At 30.7% G+C, this 19,240-nt stretch overlaps 1 protein-coding gene across 1 annotated transcript; it reads left to right on the forward strand.

Annotated features, from left to right (window-relative positions):
* Positions 1-5,019: 5,019 nt before the first annotated feature.
* LOC145555730 (protein NRT1/ PTR FAMILY 5.4-like) lies at positions 5,020-18,619 on the forward strand. The gene is made up of 5 exons (XM_081617458.1): positions 5,020-5,239; positions 5,381-5,598; positions 7,606-8,120; positions 16,710-17,047; positions 18,040-18,619. The coding sequence occupies exons 1-5, from the start codon at positions 5,179-5,181 to the stop codon at positions 18,546-18,548; spliced, it is 1,641 nt and encodes a 546-aa protein (XP_081473584.1). The 5' UTR covers positions 5,020-5,178; the 3' UTR covers positions 18,549-18,619.
* The last annotated feature ends 621 nt before the right edge of the window (positions 18,620-19,240 follow it).

The following is a 19,240-nucleotide window of genomic DNA, read 5'->3' on the forward strand; positions in this document are numbered from 1 at the left end:
ACTAAAAGACAAGCGCCTCAATGTGAGGATGACAAATGTCACTCTCTCATTGGCTTATCTTATGTATAAAATATATCTATATAATTACTGTTTACATATTCAAGCATCGTTATTTTTGTTAAACTTCAAACAATAAAAGCAAGTTTCTATACATGCATAAGATTTTCATGATTTCCTAGCATAAATATTGATTTAATTTTTTTTATAATAAATATATACTTTCAATACTACAAATAATCCATAAAGTCTTTCCAATCTTTATTTATAGTCAAGTTAAAGAATAATAACTAATTTGAAGCAATATGATTAAAGTGGCATAATTAAGGAAACAAATATTTCGTATTTTGAAAGGCTAATATTGTTTTTTTTTTATGAAAATTAAATAAAATCGATAGAATTTAGTTTGACGCCAATTATGAAATTAATACAAACATTTAAAAAAAAAATCAGATGTACAATAAAATATTGTGCACCTATTATAAAAGCTACCCTGTAATGAATGAAAGTTATTTATGCTTTATTGATAAAAGTTGCCCAAAATAGTCTACAAGTTATCCTAAATTCAATTCATGTAATCGGATGAATACAAAAGTTTTTGATAAAGATACAAAATAGTGTAAAAACTACTTTTATCGTTTGTTGTACTCCTTGAAAAATACTGAATGCTGAGCCGAAATGTTGTCTTGGAAAAAAATACATAATCTTGAACATCAATTTAATTTTAATCGGTCTTTCATTTTCTATACAATGTCTTTTACAACGACCTTTTGTTTTTCTTGCATAAAAATAAAAAATAAAAAATAAACTGAACCAATAACCAATCTAAACAAGAAGAATAAAAGTTAAATTGAATTAGACATTTGACGGAAAAGGGATAGATATAAAATGTATTATAACTATTACTCTTGTTTTAAATTGTAATATTCGTATTAACAATGCTATTACTTATGAATTTTTTTTGCTCATGTACTATACTAGATATACAACAATCATGTGCAATAATTTATGTTGTTTTATACATAATAATACTTTTAACTATAATAGTATGTTTATTTTTTATAATATAAAAAAGTATATGTATATAATATAATATTTTATAACACGTGTCCTCCCTACCTAGTGTAGTCTCAATCACCACTACACCAACTGCAACAACAATCGGAAGGGGAATGGAACCTAATAACACTAGGCGAAAAAAGCAATTGCATCGGTGGCTTTTTGGGGGGTGGCAATAATATTTTAAAAAGCCATCGATTCAAAACCGGTGGCAAAAACAAGAATTTCCACCAGTTAACCGGTGGCAATAATGCTTCCTGTTTTTTTTTTTTTTTTTGGATATTACATATAAATGCCACCGGTTAACCGGTGGCAATAACATACATGATTTTTTTTTTTTTTTTGCTACAATTATAATAATAAAAATATTTTTAAAAAAACCGTGTAAAATACCAGGCAAATAACTCACAATTCACAATCAATATAATAGGAGCGCAATATTTCATTATATTCAACAATAACAGTTACTGTACAATACAAAAAAAAAAAATTACAATGAATTATAATCAATAATGTAATTCTAACTTTAAATTATTATGGTACAATACAAAAAAAAAATTACATCAAAAACATTATTCCAAATCAAAGTCTTGAATCTTGTTGCATCAATTAACACCTGCATCAATTAAAACCCAGAAATTAATAAACTCACAAAAAAAATGCGTAATAAAACCTAGAAAATTCGCCTAACAAAACCCAGAATATCGCTTAACAAAAATAAAACCCAGAATATTCGCCTAATAAAAATCGCATAAAAATTTACTACGAAAAGGATGAAAACCCAAAAAAAATCGCTTGTAGATCCGAAAAAACAACAAGAACTCCAGATCCGAAAAAATTAATATGAAAAGGATGAAAACCCCAAAATAAATCAATTAAACCCAGAATTAAAATCGAATTAAACCCAAAATTAAAATCGAATTAAACCCAGAAGGAGATCGAAAAAAAAACTGAGAAAATTCCAAAATCGAATTAAACCCACCCACCACCATAACCACAACCACCACCACAACCCACGAATTCCACCAAAAACAACAAAAAACAAAATAAAAGTAAGAAAAGAGAGAAATTACCTCGAATTTCACCAAAAACCCCCGAAATTATGTTAAATTTCGGTTATAAAGGTCAAAATCGACCATGAAAACTCTATATCTAGAGTTTTCATGGTCGATTTTTACCAGAAAACCTTTGGCGGCAATAGTAAGTGGCGGCGGCGGCGGTGGTCGAAAGAGGTGAAGAGGAGGGAGGGGGCGAGCGAGATGAGAGGAAGAGGAGAATGAAGGTGGAGCGAAGGGGACTAGAGAAGATCAGAACGAGATAAAATGAGGGACGAGAGAAGATAAGAACGAATAAGATAATTAAGAAGATCAGAAGGAAGATAGAATGAGGGAGGAGAGAATGAAGATCAATAAGAATGAGGAGGAGGGAGGAGGGAGGAGAGAGTCGATGAAGAGGCCAGGGTTTGGTAAAGGGGGTTATATATACGGAGTAGGAAGGAACAAAAGGGGTGGGCTAAATTAAAAAGGCCGGTTTTTTTTTAAAAAAAAATAAAGCCACCGGTTCAAAACCGGTGGCATAAATAATTGCCCCACCGGTTCAGTTTGAACCGGTGGCAATACTTTTCCCTCAAAATCCCGCCCGTTTTTCCCCCTTTTTTCCCCACCGGTTTTTAAAAACCGGTGGCCTTAGGGCGGTGCCAATCTTCTTTTTTCACCTAGTGTAACCTAGAACTGATCCTCAAATCTGGATTAGCCCAAAGGGTGAACCGGATAGAACACCCAAAACTCAATGCATATATGACGGGAATTAACTTATCCTTTATCTATCTTATACAAAAATCCAAAGTCAAATTTTTTTTTCAAAATATAATAATAACATTTGTAAATTTTTGTTAATATGAAAGATATAAACCTATCAAAATGTATATATAGTTAAATTGTTTAATAACTTATATCGAATGTGTAGTTTTATTAAAATTATTTGCATGTAATCATTAAATGTGTTGGATGTTGTGTAGTTATGCAATGTCCAAAACTTTAGTTGAGCGACTTTGATTTAGTGATTGTACTGTAAAAAGATATTGACTTCGATCTTGAAACCTAATAGTCTAATAAATTCTAAATAGAAAAATTAAAACAAAAGGAAATGAAAATAGTAAATGGCTTTAAATATTGAAATAAACATAACCTTTTAAATCAATTTAGCGAATTCAAGATACAAGCTTAAGGCTTTATTTTAAAATTAAATGGGGAAAAATATATGTAAAAAGAACATTTTTAGATATATAAATGTCCATGCACTATTATAAGAGTTTTGTTAACCTTTTTATAATTAAGGTAGGGATAAATCTTAGTAATATATACTCCGTATATTTTATTTATATAAAATTATCAGTATCCATACCTATATATGAAGTATTTGTGTTGTATACTATATTTAATCAGCTGTTGGTTATATATGTGACTATTATATAATATATAGTTTTTGGCACAATGGTTAACTTAGGAAAATATATGTTCTGGTAGGTCAAATATAAGGTTATTATTGTGTCTATAGATTTAATGAGTGCGACGGGTAAATAAAACATGTATATATTAGATTGATTGTAGCTACTAATGCGGATGGTATGATAAGAAAATTTTAGTTTTTTCTCAACGGGAGATATATATAAATTAGTCCACTTCTTATATAGCTATGTGGATTGTGGAGTATTATTCAATTATTTTTCAATTAATAAAATAACATTATAAAAAATTAAAAGAAATTCAAATAACATAAAATACTATTCAAACAACGTTTCTTTAATTTTTTATTTTATTGACTATTAGTAACCAAGTCCTTTAATAGCAAATGAATTACCTTTGTTTTGATTTTTATTTTTCCTACGGGTTTAAGAATTTGATTTATAAATCGTGCATCGCACGGACACTATGCTAGTGATAGTATATTTTTCAAGAAAATTGTTTCCTATCTCATGAATCTTAAGTTTGTATAAATATTATCTACCTATTCTTGAATAATGATTAAGGCATTCTATTAACTCTCTACTTAAAATTTTCACGAATTCAATGTGGTTCATTATTAACCGGGTAAAATATTACTGATCCCTAAGATTAACCTATCTTGTAAAAATAAGTCTTGTGTAAGGCGAGTGTGCATTAATTTTAGGTAAAATTGGCCTTAACACTCTAAACTATGGCTTGGGTGCACCTAACAGCTTGTACTTTGCTTAGTAACCATAACACCACAAACTAATGAATTGGGTGCAAAGTGCACCTTTAGTTAGTTTTCCAGCCACCATTCTCGCCGGTGAATTAAATTTTTATTTTTCGATTTACGTGCTGAAAAATGGTGGCCGGAAAACTCACAAATGGTGCGTTTTGCACCCAAGTCATAACTCATACCTGGCGCGAATTAATTCCACTTTGAAGGAGGGGTGGATGAGATTCAAACCTGTGACCTTTATGTCACGCTGGCTCCGATACCATGTTATAGGACCAACTCAACCAAAAACTTAAACTGATGGTTGAGGCCTAAGAATATGTTTTATACTCTTAAGCAAAATATAGGGTGTTGGGTGCCCCCAAGCTATAGTTCAGAGTCTTAAGACCAATTTTTATAATAAAAATAATATTTTGTACAATAAAGAGTAACTTTAAATTAATAACTTTACATCATCTTACAATCTTACAATAAATTAACATACACCGTCTTTTTAAAGAATTTATGACCAGGTAAACACCTACTTACACACTCCTATTTTTTTTTGGCGGTGATACCTTTCCATCAACATCCACAACTTTAACGTTTATTTTCCATTTTCCCCTCAAAACTAAAAAAAAATTCCATTATAAATATCTATCTAGTACTCAACCAAAAACAGAACAAACCAAGGGAAAAAAAAAAAAAAAAAACAGAGCAAATAAACCCCGAAGTCCCCAACTACCTCTCCCCTCTCAACACAACCTGATATACATACAAAAATTTTTTTTTAAAAAAAAACCCCTTTTATTTTGTATTTTTCTCTATATATTTACGTGTCCAAACTCCAAGCTTTCAACTTTCAAGAATAAATTCTAGTCATCTTCATCTTGTACTCTTCTTACCCCTTTCCTCATTCTCATGGATAATTCTAACATTAATCCTTCTAAAGGTGGATGGAAATCTGCCATCTTCATCATCTGTAAGATTTTATTTCTCAATTCATTTCTTTTTTACATTTTATTAAAATAAAAAAAATAAATTCCCATTTTTTTTTACTAACTTTTTTTTTTTTTTTTTTTTTTTTTTTTTTTTTTTGGTAATAAAAATGAAAAAAATGAAGTTGTGGAAATGGCAGAAAGATTTGCGTATTATGGAATAGCAGGGAATTTAATCATGTACTTAACAACAATAATGGGTATACCCCTTGCAACTGCTGCTAAAAATGTGAATTCATGGAATGGTGTTTCATCTCTTGCTCTCTTTATTGGTGCTTTCTTTGCTGATTCTTATCTTGGTCGCTTTAAGACTACTCTCCTTTCCTCCTCCGTTTTTCTCATGGTAAGTTTCGCTTTTCCTTTTCCTCTACTTATGGAATAGTATCTATCCGCTTTCGCTTTTTAACAAAGGCTACGTTTGTTTTGACGGAAAACATATTAATTTGACTTTTAAAGGACGGAGATAAAACTAATTTTGAAAGGAAGCTAGTGATGTCACATTTTCCACCCTACTTACTCGCTTTTCTCTCCTTCTCTTCGATCTTTCCCCTTCCACGTTATATCAAGGCTGTTTTTACAACTGTGTTTTCCGTAAAAAATTGTAAATTCTGTTTTCCGTCGAAACAAACAGAAGTTAAAGAATATATCTACGGCAATTACTTATGGCTTGAGATTGAATTTCGTCTATAATAAACTTGGACCTCACTTGAGTTTTTACAACTGTGTTTTTCGTTGAAAATTGTAAATTCTGTTTTCCGTCAAAACAAACAAAAGTTAAAAACTACGACAATTACTTATGGCTTGAGATTGAATTTTGTCTATAACGGCTTTGGACGTCAATTGAGTTTTGAACTTGTTAACACCTCATTTGTTTCCCTTTCCCTTTAGGAAATTTAATGAATAATGCCAAAAAAAAGGGTGGGTAATGAATGCATTTTTATTTTTATTTTTATTTTTTTACTTTATGTTTTTGGGTGCTAAAAGCTCCTTAAAATAATTAGTACGTGATTATCTGTCAGTGCCATTCAACTAGTCTATCCAGGTCATACTGCTCTCTCTATCATGAAGTGCTCATGATACTAGAGGGTGAAAATCAAGTCATACTCATGTCATTTAATGAAGATGACATCACTAGTTGGTCCTTAACATAAAATTTAATAAGTTTATATGAGTATAAATTTCATACATCTTGGTGTTAATCAGTATATTTAAATTGCATCCATTGTGATATTTCGGAGTTATTAAGAGTATATGATAAGTGTGTGTCTCATATTCTATATACTACCTCCGTTTCATATTATTTGTAACGATTAGATATTTTTTCTCTCTACTTTATGTCAAATCGTTGTAAATAATATGAAACGGAGGTAAATAGGTAATAGATGGTAATGTGCCAATGTGGTATTAAGAAATTTATAAGGAATATGATATGTGTGTCTCGCTCATATTGTATTTATTACGGATGGTGTCCGTAAATATATTTGAAATGTTTAAAACATATTTTTACACTTAATTACCTTTATTAGTGGTGTAACTGTGTAAGATCATGAAACTGATGTTGAGTTAGTGCCTTGAGAGAAATCAAGCAATACATTGAAACTTAGAAGGTTTGTCAAAATTATGCTTATTTTGATATATTAACCTTGTGTAAATAATTACGGAGTAATTGCTTGTTATGAAAGAGTATACGGTTATTAGAGCTAAAATAAAAGTGTTACTATATATTACTTAGTTAGGGAAATTTCCAACTTTGGAGAAAAAAAAAAAATTGAATTTCTAATGACTTTCTTCGATAAATTCCCTAGAGCTCTTGAACAAGTCAAGAACTTAAAGATTGTTTTTCCATATTAATCCGACATGATACGATCTTCTCAAAGCTATGATATTCTAAATTAATTCAAAAAGTTAAGTTTAATGTTATAGTGATAGTCAAAGTTCGGATTATTCGTTTCAATCTTTACCTTTCAAAATTTAACAAGTAACTTAGGGTCTGTTTACATTTACTTAATTTCAGTTCAATTCAGTTCAGCTCTAATCACTTCAGTTCTCAGTTCAGTTTAGTTCAACTCTTAATTTCCCTCTGTCATAAAATATTCATTTCAGCTCAGCTCCAATTAGTTCAGTTCAGTTCATCTCTAATCAGTTCAGTTCAGCTCAGCTCATCTTAGTTCAGTAAATATGAACAGACCCTTAGTTTACTTACGAATACTGAAAATTCACTCCTAAAAGTAAAATCAACAACAAAAATAGCAAAATATCATTTTTGCAAGTTGCGAGTCTAAAAGTATATGATGCACTCATAATTCTCATGGGACTAGCTGATTTATTATGTTTCATTTTTAATCAACAGGGATTGATTTTGTTGACAACATCAACAGCCACTAAAATCCCACAAAACATTCGTACACCCTTATTTTTCTCGGCTCTTTACATAACGGCTTTGGGTGAAGGTGGTCATAAACCATGTGTCCAAACATTTGCTGCTGATCAATTTGACGAAAATACCCCTGAACAAAGAAAGGCCAAGAGCTCATTTTTTAACTGGTGGTACCTTGGAATTGTTGTTGGTGCAACAATTGCCGTGGTTATAATTGTTTATGTAGAGGACAACGTTAGTTGGACCGTCGGGTTTTCCATTCCTACTATTGCCGTAGGGTTGGCTTTAGCGGTTTTTATCTTCGGATGTTCGACTTATCGGATGGAGCGGCCCGTGGGGAGTCCGTTTACTAAAGTGGCACAAGTGGTTGTTGCCGCCGTTAGAAAGAGGCACGTGGTTGAGACTAGCAATGGTCGAGGGTTGTGCTACGATGATGATGTTAGTCATGGATTGGATGCGCGTAAATTGGCTCGTACTAACCAATTCAGGTAACGTACTCGTGACAACTTTTATGTTACGATTTTATTCTACTTGGTTTAATACTGGTAATGTTGTCATCTGAACAAAACACTTTTTATTCCGTAACATTATCATTGCTTATACGCTGTTAACCCCATTCAATATAACTACAACACCATTCTAGCCATTATTTTACATATATATATCTTGTTCTCCTTTATAATAAAATATAAATTTAAGGTAAAAGAACGCTATTACTCACTTCAAATGTATTACTCCGTACTATTAGTTTGCAATTTGTATTTATTTTGGACATAAGAAAAATAAAATAATGGGAAACATTTGCTTCAAAAAAAAAAAAAAAAAAAAAAAAAAAAATAATGGGAAACATTGTCGTACTACTAGTTGCTATTGCTAGAAAAAAATAAATAAAAAAGCTCACTTGGATATAATATTTGATAACGTACTAACGTAATATATAGGTCAACTGCTGGGACCATGTGATTCAAATTCGACACTTAATTAGCTACGAAATTGTTGCAATAATAAATTAATCGTAATTAATAAATTAATTGTTATTTTGGATATAAATTGACATTAATTTGGGATTAGTCGGCAAGTCTGATATAATTCAACACGAAATCAGTCGGTAAGTCTAGGATATTAGTTTATGACTTTAAGTCTTTAGGACCTTTTAAGTAGTGTTGGTCACTCCACTAAGTAGAATAAGCAAACTTTGAAAATTATTTGGGATTGAAATTTTTTTTATTTCTTTTTATTAGGTGTGATGATTTGATGTAGATTTAAAAGCACGTTTTAATTAGCAAATCCACTTGATGACAACCCTTGATGGAATGAGATTTTCTCGAGTTTTTTTCCTCCAATTCTCATCTTCTTATTAATATATTTAATTTAATATCGTCATATTTTCTATCATTATTTATATCTAGCCGTTCTATTGTCTTATTAATATATTTAATTTAATATCGTCATATTTTCTATCATTATTTATATCTAGCCGTTCTATTGAGAGTTGGATGACTCAACGTAATAATACATACTATGTTTCAATTAGAAAGCAACATTGCTTTATAAAAATAATTAAATAATCCTTAATATCTTTGATTACTTATTAATAAAACTTGTATTAAAAGTTGACTCTTTCTAATCACAAAGGCTAGTGCTGACACTGCTGAGTACACTATAAACCAAATATAGTACTAATAGAAGAATTGAGATCTTCTTTGTTGCACATATAGTATAATAATGGACATCACATGAAATAAAGTAGATTCCATACTGAAGGTTGTTATATGTTTAGTAAACTCATCTATACAAAAAGTATCATGCATCATCACAAAATATTCAAGTCCAAGAAAGAGGGGCAGTGGCCAGTTAAGTCTAGGGATTGGGTACCGGTTTATCTGGTACCTTTAATTTTAGGGATCGAGTCTCATCCTTTTCAGGTCGGGTTTTTCCTTATTTTTCGATCTTCATCTTATCTATATAAAAACAAAAATCAAAACTTAGACTCAAAATACACCAAACTAAGTTATTAGTAAATTAAGATTACCTCATAAGTCATTATGAGATAATTAATTAAAATAATATGGATGATTCGGGTAAAGATTATGGTCTATATTATATTCCTTGTTGGTGCATCACATTACTACTTACTTTAAACTTTACAACAATCTCATTAATTAGCATCTAACAATAGTCATATAACGACAAAATATAGGAAAGAAGGGATAGTAAATGAGAGTAACGACAAAAACATACAAGTTTTTGTTCTATACTTTCATTGCTTTGCATTTGTTTCTTTTGTGGAAAACATTCTTCCCATTACCTTTTGTCTCATTTTTAGTCTGGTAGAATTGGGGAATGGATGCTCTTTGCCCTCTTTCTTTTATGAAAACATACACATTACATACATTGATCATTGGATTTTTCTAGATTGAAGTAAGAAATAAAAATGTTCAAAAATTTACAAATAAAAAAATATCCCGATATTCTGGTAGTAGATATTTTAAATAAGACCGAGCTGAGGAAGTAATAGTGTAATACGAAGTATAAAATATGGAGGAATTAATTTCATGAAATGGTTCTATAATGTGTTATTTCTTAGGTACCAATTGCTAAGTTTTAGTGATTAATAAATTTAATTTTTACTCATTTCGAGTTATATTTTTACTGATTAAAATTAATTTTTGCTCATTCATTATTATAATTGTTTTATGAGTTTACAATTTTCTACCAATTTTTTTTAGAAGGCTACCAATTAAAATTAAATATCATCTAATTTGGATATGTTTAGATGTTAGGTGCCTTAGGTCTTTAATATTGTCAAAGAGGAATTCTTTGTTTACTTGGCCCACATATTAATAAATTTATTCACAAATACATGTAGTAATCAGACAAATGTTAGGTTAAATCTATCCATAAATACTTAGCCAATAAGATACTTTTTCAGTTTCATGCTTTGGGTTCTCAAGTAGAGATGGCAATGGATCGGATTCGGATCGGGTGGAGCTTCACCCGCATCCATCCATTACTCTAATCGCTCCATCCACATCCATCCATCATCCGCTTCACCCATCATCCATATCCATCCGTCCATCATCCGCGGATGAAACGGGTGGAGCGGATGACTAATGGATGAGTATTAAAGTTGAAAAAAAACTCACATAAACTTTAATATTTGGTTATTTGTACAATAGTTTTATTAATTTTATTAATTAAAAAGGAAACAATAACAATATATTGTTTGAAAAATTAATTTGCAACAAAAAATACATATAATTTTCTTGCACATTTCATATTTTATTATTAAAATTCTTTGATTAAAAAATTAATATATGTTAAACGGGTGGGTGGATTGTTAGCGGGTGAAAAAAGTATCATCCATATCCGATCCGATCCATCATCCGCTTCATCCATCACCCGCTTCTCATCCATTTAATTCGGATTTTCGTCCATTTATTTATTGCGGTGGAGCGGGTTAGTGGATATCCACTTAATATTGCCATCCCTATTCTCAAGGGACCCTACTTCTACTAAAAGTCAGCCCATACTACTCTTATTAATTTTTATTTTGTTTATTTTTTTTTACCCCATTAATTAAAAAAAAAATTAAAAAAGTAACTCGAGGGATGGCCGTCATCATCAATTTAGTCAAAATTAACAACGCAATGCAAAATACTCATCAATTAGATCATTATTAAGCTCCACTAAGCAGTTGCATGGATTATTTTTGCTTTTTACCTCAAATTCTCAATACTTATCTTTAGAGCTTAAATATTTGTTAGTAAAGTGTGCTTTTTCTTATTTGTCATTTCTTTGAGTTAGCAATATTAAATATGAGGTTGAAAGTATACCCCGATAAAATCAGCCTATTTTTAAATACTCAATAGAAGTTAAAATTGTATCTTTAATTACATGATTTGATTTTGACATGAAGAAGTTATTTGATTAGATTTGAAGTGACCCAAAGTTAATGCGACTAATATTATCTAGTTAATCCTAACAACTTGATTGATAATAGATTCAAAATCAAAGCTATATGGCATGAATCCAACCAAATACCACAACCTATTTGCCCATTGTTTTAGAAAGATAGATGTTTGGTATAGGAAGACAAATCATGTGTTTTTTGACCTACAAGTCATTGGCCTATTGCAAATGGTCATTGTAAAGTCAAGAGTTTTTTATTTTTTTTAAACATGTTTCTTCCATCCTACTAAGATTATCCCATATTCTTTAATTAGTTCGCTTTTTTTTTTTTTTCAATTATAATTTATTAATTTGAAAGAATGTGGAGTACCATTGAAGTAGTGAGGCAAATTCAAATTCTCATTTATTGTTAGATTATGAGACAATTTTAGTGGGATAAATAGAATATATATGACCATATAGGTGTTTTGGACTATATGAATTGATTGGAGGCCAAGAAGGTGCTTTGTGGTTAAGAATTTGTACTCTATTTCTTTTTTAGAAGACAAATTTCATTCTTTTGCCAATAAGAATTCAATTTAGTGAAATGTATGACAAATTGGGTCATATAGTTAGTTGTTCTAGCATTCTAGCTTAAGATCCTTAGCTTTTGTGTTTTGCCGGGTTGTACATTGTACTACTAGGCTACTAGCCTCTTTTTATGGGTCACAAAAATGGTCAAACAGTCCGACCAACATCATTTATTGAGGATCAACCTAAGACTAAGGCAACAAATAGTATAGGGCCACTTTCATAATAAAGGTAGAGAGAGCAAAGTTGGGTAAAATCAATACAAAATGTCTTTAAGATTATGCTCCACAAGATTTGGACCATTATTTGGTGATGGCTTGTACTATTAAACTTTTTTTGATCACAAAAAAAGCATATCTATTATGATAATGACAAACCTAATGAGAAGACATTTCCGGGCAAAATTGAACCATAACTTTGTCAATTTTACACATTAAATCACCTTTTCCCCCTAACAATTGCACTAATCTTTCGACACATCATGAACAAGTCCATTAATTTTGAACCATCATTTGTTTTTCATGGGATACTATTTCAATAAGATTCTATGTACCGTTAAAAAATCCACCAAATCTACATTGCTGTAATATAGAGTAGAATATAAGTTTTCTGTAGTTTACGTTTTATTAACTTATGTGAATTTTAAATAGTATGAATAAGATATTTGGAAATAAAAACCCTTATTCCTTCTAGAAAACACTATTATATACATTTTGGTACATAAAGAACTAAAGAAGTACAAAGCACAAAAATACAGATGGGATTCGATATTAGTTTTTGATCCCCATTGACCTCCCCACTAGTAGGGAGGGTCGAGTTAGGGTTGGATTTAGAGAGTGTCACATTTTTTTTTTTTTGTTTTTGGCCAATGTGAGTCGTGGGTTAGTAATGGACAAATCAATAAACAATCAAGAAAAAAGAATAGAGGAGATATATTATAATTTAGTACGTGTAATCATATAAGAATACGAAAATAAGTAAACGTAATTATTTATTTTTTATTATTATGTATGTTATCTATCTATTCCCTTTTTCTATTAAATTGGACAAATAATTTAGCCCTATAGTGATCCTATATTCCTATCCAATAAGGGACATGCGCCCATGTCCATTAAGGTCCTTGTCCATTATTTAAGAGCCTTGTAACCTTGATCCAAAACAGATCTATTCTCTCATAAAGCTTACCATACAACTTAATAAACATCCAAATGTTTTTTATTTTGTTTATTTTATTTTATTTTATTTTATTTTATTTTATTTATTTATTTATTTTAAAAAAAACTTTTTTTTTTATGAAGTTTAGAAAACGACACTTGACATTAAGATATACGAAGTATAATATACATAACTATAATAAGATAAATGGAGTATAAATGTATAAAAAGCAGTTTTCTTGACCATCGTTTTTAGGCAATATAACTTTTTATTTTGAGAAGCTTCATTGTTACTAATCTTACTATATATGCGTAACACCTGAAAATATTCATCTTTCAAAAATTCTGAACCTTCTTTTTTGGTAAAGGTTGATACTCCTACTAAACATATCTTTCTAATTGAGGGGAACATTTGAACAGTTAAGATAAGGTTACCACTAATGCATATTCCACACAACTCTAAATTGTTTGGTACGGTTCATTGTTTCAGTTATATGCATGTATATCACTACACTCAAAACCTAAATATAGAAACCCACTAATTTTGAATAAGTGCATGCACCTTCATAATTTCTAAAACTTGCCATAAGTTTTGAACCTGTACATCCGATCCTTGGCCATAAAATTTGAGCTTCAAGCTAAGCATCATTCCACTTGCTAAGTGAAACATGACATGATTATTCCAATTTGGTATACTTGTTTTGTCCAATTGTCCAAGTACCAAGTATATGATATGATATGATGTGTGAGCCCAATGGTACTAACTTGCTTATTGACTATCGAGTGTGTGTACCTTCGTTTTTTTTAGTTGACATATTTTGATTTTAACATTTTTCACACGCTTTCTTTTGACAGTGTTATACGTAATGAATAATAGTCATGTAGGATTTTGTTAATTTATCACGATATATATTTTCATAACTTTTATTTATTAGTAATTAAAGTTATCAATGATTGAATTTATGCATTGACAAACGTGACTAAAGAAACATGTTAGCTAAAGAAACAGAGAAAATATATAGTAATGAATGTGGAATCCACCATACATACTCTCTACTACTCTAGATCGAGGATGCATGTGGATTGGAAGTGGAAATGCATATGATGCTGCTTTCCATACTAACTACCAGATCCATATTGTGACATGAGTCACATGACATCATAATAATATTATATTTTTTTAGGTTCTATAACTCGTATCATGTTTGTGATGAAATAAGTTTAATGAATTATATCTTTAAATACAAATATAATAATTAAAAATTATATAAAGTTAATACTATAAAAATATACATTGAGACAATTATACCAACATATTACACGATTATAGAGTATATTTTATCTTATGTACATATTATAAAATTTAATTACTGTACAGTTTGTAAATAATGTCAAAAATCAAAATGTGTTAACTTAAAAAATTTACTAGTATATGAAGTATATGAATGAATTTTCTAGAATAATTTAGAAAGTGTATGTAAATGAAAACACCTGAGGAAATGAAATAGAGCAACAAATATAAGACGCATGTGATTGACAAAGACGTAAAGGCAAACCCTGTAATTTTGAGTTGAATTCACTTAACTTTGTTCACCACCATCTTTCTCATCTCTCTACTTATTGGAAGATGAGAACATGTCTTCGTTTTCCTGCATTAGCTACTTGATTGTGTTTTTATTGTGTTTTGACTTGCATGTTTTTTGCTTTTTTCTTCCTTACTTTTCACATTTTGCTAACGTGAAACTATTTTTTTCAAAGTAGACCTTGAGATGTTATTTTATTTTATTGCTATGTACATGCATATGGTTGGATCAAGTCTAAATCCTCTTATCTCTACTTAGGGCCTGTTCTGGTTTACTGAACTGAACCGATTGAAACTAAACTAAACTAAACTGAACTGAATATTTTATGAGAGAAGGAAATTAGAAACTGAACACTGAAAATAAGCTGAAGAGAACAGACCACTCATAATTGGTTGACTTGTATTACTTTATGAGAATCAAACTCTTTTGAATACGGACCACAAAAACAATCATAACTAGCTCTAAACAAATGGTGTATCATTCGGTTTTTTTTTTTAATTTTTTTTTTATAAAGTGTAGGAAAATTTGCAAATTGCAGCCATTTAAAGTTCATATTTTGCAAATTGCAGCCATTTATTTTTTTTTTTTTGCAAATTGCAGCCAAAAAGTTCGTATAAATTGTAAATTGCAGCCCGATTCAATTTTTTCATCGATTTACATGTTAAAAAAAATCTTTGGTTAAGGTTTTAGGGGTCATTTTAGTTCTTAGGGGCCGAATTGAGCTCGGAATTAGCAAAAAAATAACGTAAGTGTCTCATATATACAGTTTCCCACAAATCGATACATTTTTGTTGCGCAAAACAAGATACTTGCGTTATTTTTTTGCTGATTCCGAGCTCAATTCAGACCCCTAAGGCCTAAAATGGCCCCTAAAACCTTAATCGAAGATTTTTCAACTTATAAACCGATAAAAAAGTTAAATCGGGCTGCAATTTACAATTTATATGAACTTTTGGGCTGCAATTTGCAAATTTTTTTTTAAATGGCTGCAATTTGCAAAATACGAACTTTAAATGGCTGCAATTTGCAAATTTTCCTAAAGTGTATCATTCATTCACGATTTATCTTTTCGTACTTTTCTCATTTTACATCTGCTTAAGTTAGCTTAGAGAAGGTGTCAAAATACCATAAAATCTACTTAGAATTACTCAAATACTAGACTAAATGATTCATCCCTTTTTTTAGCTAGTACTTTTCTCATTTTGTTTACGTTAATCAGACTTCTAGCTTTGTATAATTCTCAATTTGCTAATCACAGTTAATTTCTTTGCCAAATTAAAGTAGTTTCTAAAGTACTAATTGTAAAACTTAGCTTATTATTTTTCTAAAGCAATATTTTTGTTGTTAATTAATAAGCACTAGCAAAATGGTAAAGCCTGGAGTGTTAATCTCGAATACTCCTAGCTAGTATCTAACTATACAAGTAAAACTTTAATATTACTTAATATTTGATGATGGTTGATGATTTGTTGTTAAATAATTTGATATAATCTGTATTTATTTGTTGCATACAATTTTAAACATTCTAGAATATGCTACGTTTTACAAGTATTTAGTTGTTTATTGCTATGTATATTCTAATTAAAATAAATTTCAGCCCATTTTAGTAACTATTTCCTTTATCCTTCCAATTGACCACTTACAAGTGCCTAACTTGTAAATATCGAACCCTATTAAAAAAAAAAAAAAAAGTCTAAAGAATAAGGGTCGAGATCTGATAAGAGTCATTCTTTCTTCAAAGAAATTAGAAGTTGGTCATAAGATTTTCATTGAATATTTGTATCAAAAAAATATTATATGTAGGAGATGACGCATACACTTTGTACATGTCTTTTTACAAGCAATCAAACTCTTGCAGATGTCTCGACAAGGCAATGATCATCGACGAGAGAGATTCATTGATGAAATCCAGAAACCCATGGAGGCTGTGCTCCGTTAATCAAGTGGAAGAAGTGAAGCTCATAGTTCGGTTAATCCCGATTTGGGTATGCACCTTTGCCTACGCAATAATCGTAGCACAAGTCCATACCTTCTTCATCAAGCAAGCTAGCACCATGCAACGTTCACTTGGCCCTAAGGTTTCAATCCCACCTGCATCTCTTCAAGTCATCCCTGGGATTACTATCTTAATATCGGTTCCAATCTATGATAAACTCTTCGTTCCTTCTATGAGAAATATCACTAAAATCCCCTCAGGTACGAGTTTTAAATCTTTAAACATTTCAATTATTAATATCAAATTTATTTTAATACTTCGTAGCAGTCACCCCATTAGAAATAATAACTATATTATTTTTTTCTCTTACAAAAATTATAGCCCCCGATGTTAAAAATAATATTGACAGCTGACACCCCATGGATAATAATGACACTCGTCTTTAAAACCTGGCCCCGCCACTGTTAGCAATGTTAGACTAGTAGAGAAAATCTTAATTGTTATTGTAACAATCTAAAGTGATGTTTTACTCTAGTCAATCGCAACCAATTAATCATTGAAGATGCCTAAATATGTGTCACGGATCGATCATTTCTGATTATTATAAAGAATACAAATATTAAAATTTGGTAAATTTCAAGTCATATGATGCGAGATAAAAATGAGAATAACCTAATTTAATAAGGATTATGTTATTCAATATATTCAATATAGTTAGTTTATGTTAGGTACTTTTCTACTTATTAGGAATCAACTTTATGTAGTGTCTTATGATACAATAAACACCTTTTTGTTTGGACAAAATTGCTTCTGTAGTTCTACTCTGTTAGCAAACTTGTCTTTTTTTGAAAATAAAAAGCTTGATAGAAACTTTTCAGTTTATGAAAAGCTTGTTCTGTTCATTTTTTTTTTAAAATGTGTGCAAATAATAGCCAAAAGTTTTTGTTTGTTGGTTCTTAAGAAAAACTTTACAATAAAGGACATCTTATGATTAGTCATACAATTAGAAAAAATTAAAATAAAATCACTACACGAGGCGGTGTTTTTAGTAACATAAGGGCATGTAACGCGTAATAAGCTGCCCTATGCTCTTTGCAGGGGTACAAGTACTAATATTCGCAAATGTTACATTTTTTTCCCTATTTTTCTACATGTACGCGTACTAGTATTGTTACAAATCTGGAAATATAATAATATATGGATTGTATTATGTTTAATGGATGTATAACTATGTAGAGAAAGTTTCCTCCAGGTATAAGCTCACTCCATAGGATCGGCATTGGGTTGGGACTTTCCATCTTGACCATCGCGATAGCAGCTCTAGTAGAAAACATGAGGGTTGGTGTAGCAAGTAAGCACGGGCTCATCAACGATCCAAAGGCTATAGTTCCGATGAGTGTGGGATGGTTAGTCCCCCAGTTTGTAGTGATGGGACTAAGTGATATGTTTGCATATGTTGGAATGCAAGAGCTTTTCTATGATCAAATGCCAGAGGACATGAGAAGCATGGGTTCAGCCTTAACTAATGGTGCAATAGGGGTTGGTGCTTTCATGAGTAGCGCGATTATAGTTGCTGTACAAGAGATGAGCAAGAAGTGGGGGGAAGAATGGTTGGTTAATGATCTTAATCGCGCTCATCTTGATGAGTTTTACTGGGTTTTGGCTGGGTTTTGTGCTTTGGATTTGGTTATATATGTATTGGCTGCTAAATGGTTTGTGTGGAAGAATACTACTCAAGTGGATCAAATTGTGATATGTTAATTAGAGAATGCATGTATATTGGTGTGACTATATATAATTAATCTTGTAGCTCAATATGAGGGTTGCCTAAATCATAATATATGTAAATATGTAGAAGGTTTGTGTTTGTGTGAGAAATTATCAATAGAAGTAAAGTTTGTTTGGTAAAGTTCCCCTCTTCTAATGTGTCTTCTATAAGCTAATATTGTTATTCCCCTAATGTACACCCAAATGCAAGTTTTATATTCGTTCCAGAGTAAACATATATGTGAAAATGCACTCTGACCCCATAAAACATCACATGTGACTGGATTAAAAAGAGACTTTACAAGTGAGGGAAAGTGTTAAGACATAGTTAGATAACCTTTGCAAACAACACATGTAAATGTCTTGCATTGATAAAAGATACGAAAGAAGTTATACTACTATTTCTATTGCCTTATGGATGAGATGGAACCTCCTTGGACTCTCTTTTAGTGACGGATTCAATGGCTAATAACGTCGGTTGGTATTAAATTGTCTAAACCTTATGAGACTGTAAGAGTATTCCACATTGATGAATTCCACTTCCATTGCCTTATCTTTTGAGTCAAAAGGCGATGGAATCGATCTCCAAAGCTTATCAGGCCTCATGCCATGATGAGTTGCTGGTACAATTATTTGAGGTAAAAAAAAATTGAAGTTTTTGACTTGTCACATGCCAATTTTAAAAA

This window comes from Chenopodium album, chromosome 8, assembly GCF_948465745.1.
Source record: "Chenopodium album chromosome 8, dcCheAlbu1.1, whole genome shotgun sequence".
NCBI lineage: Eukaryota > Viridiplantae > Streptophyta > Magnoliopsida > Caryophyllales > Amaranthaceae > Chenopodium > Chenopodium album.

What these genes read in the sequence shown, in the direction of transcription:
- LOC145555730 (XM_081617458.1), top strand. Translation starts at nt 5,179, where the DNA reads ATGGATAATTCTAACATTAATCCTTCTAAAGGTGGATGGAAATCTGCC. An exon ending in ATCTGCCATCTTCATCATCT is followed by an intron (nt 5,240 to 5,380) that starts GTAAGATTTTAT and finishes AAAAAAATGAAG; the next exon opens with TTGTGGAAATGGCAGAAAGA. An exon ending in TATCACTAAAATCCCCTCAG is followed by an intron (nt 17,048 to 18,039) that starts GTACGAGTTTTA and finishes AGTTTCCTCCAG; the next exon opens with GTATAAGCTCACTCCATAGG.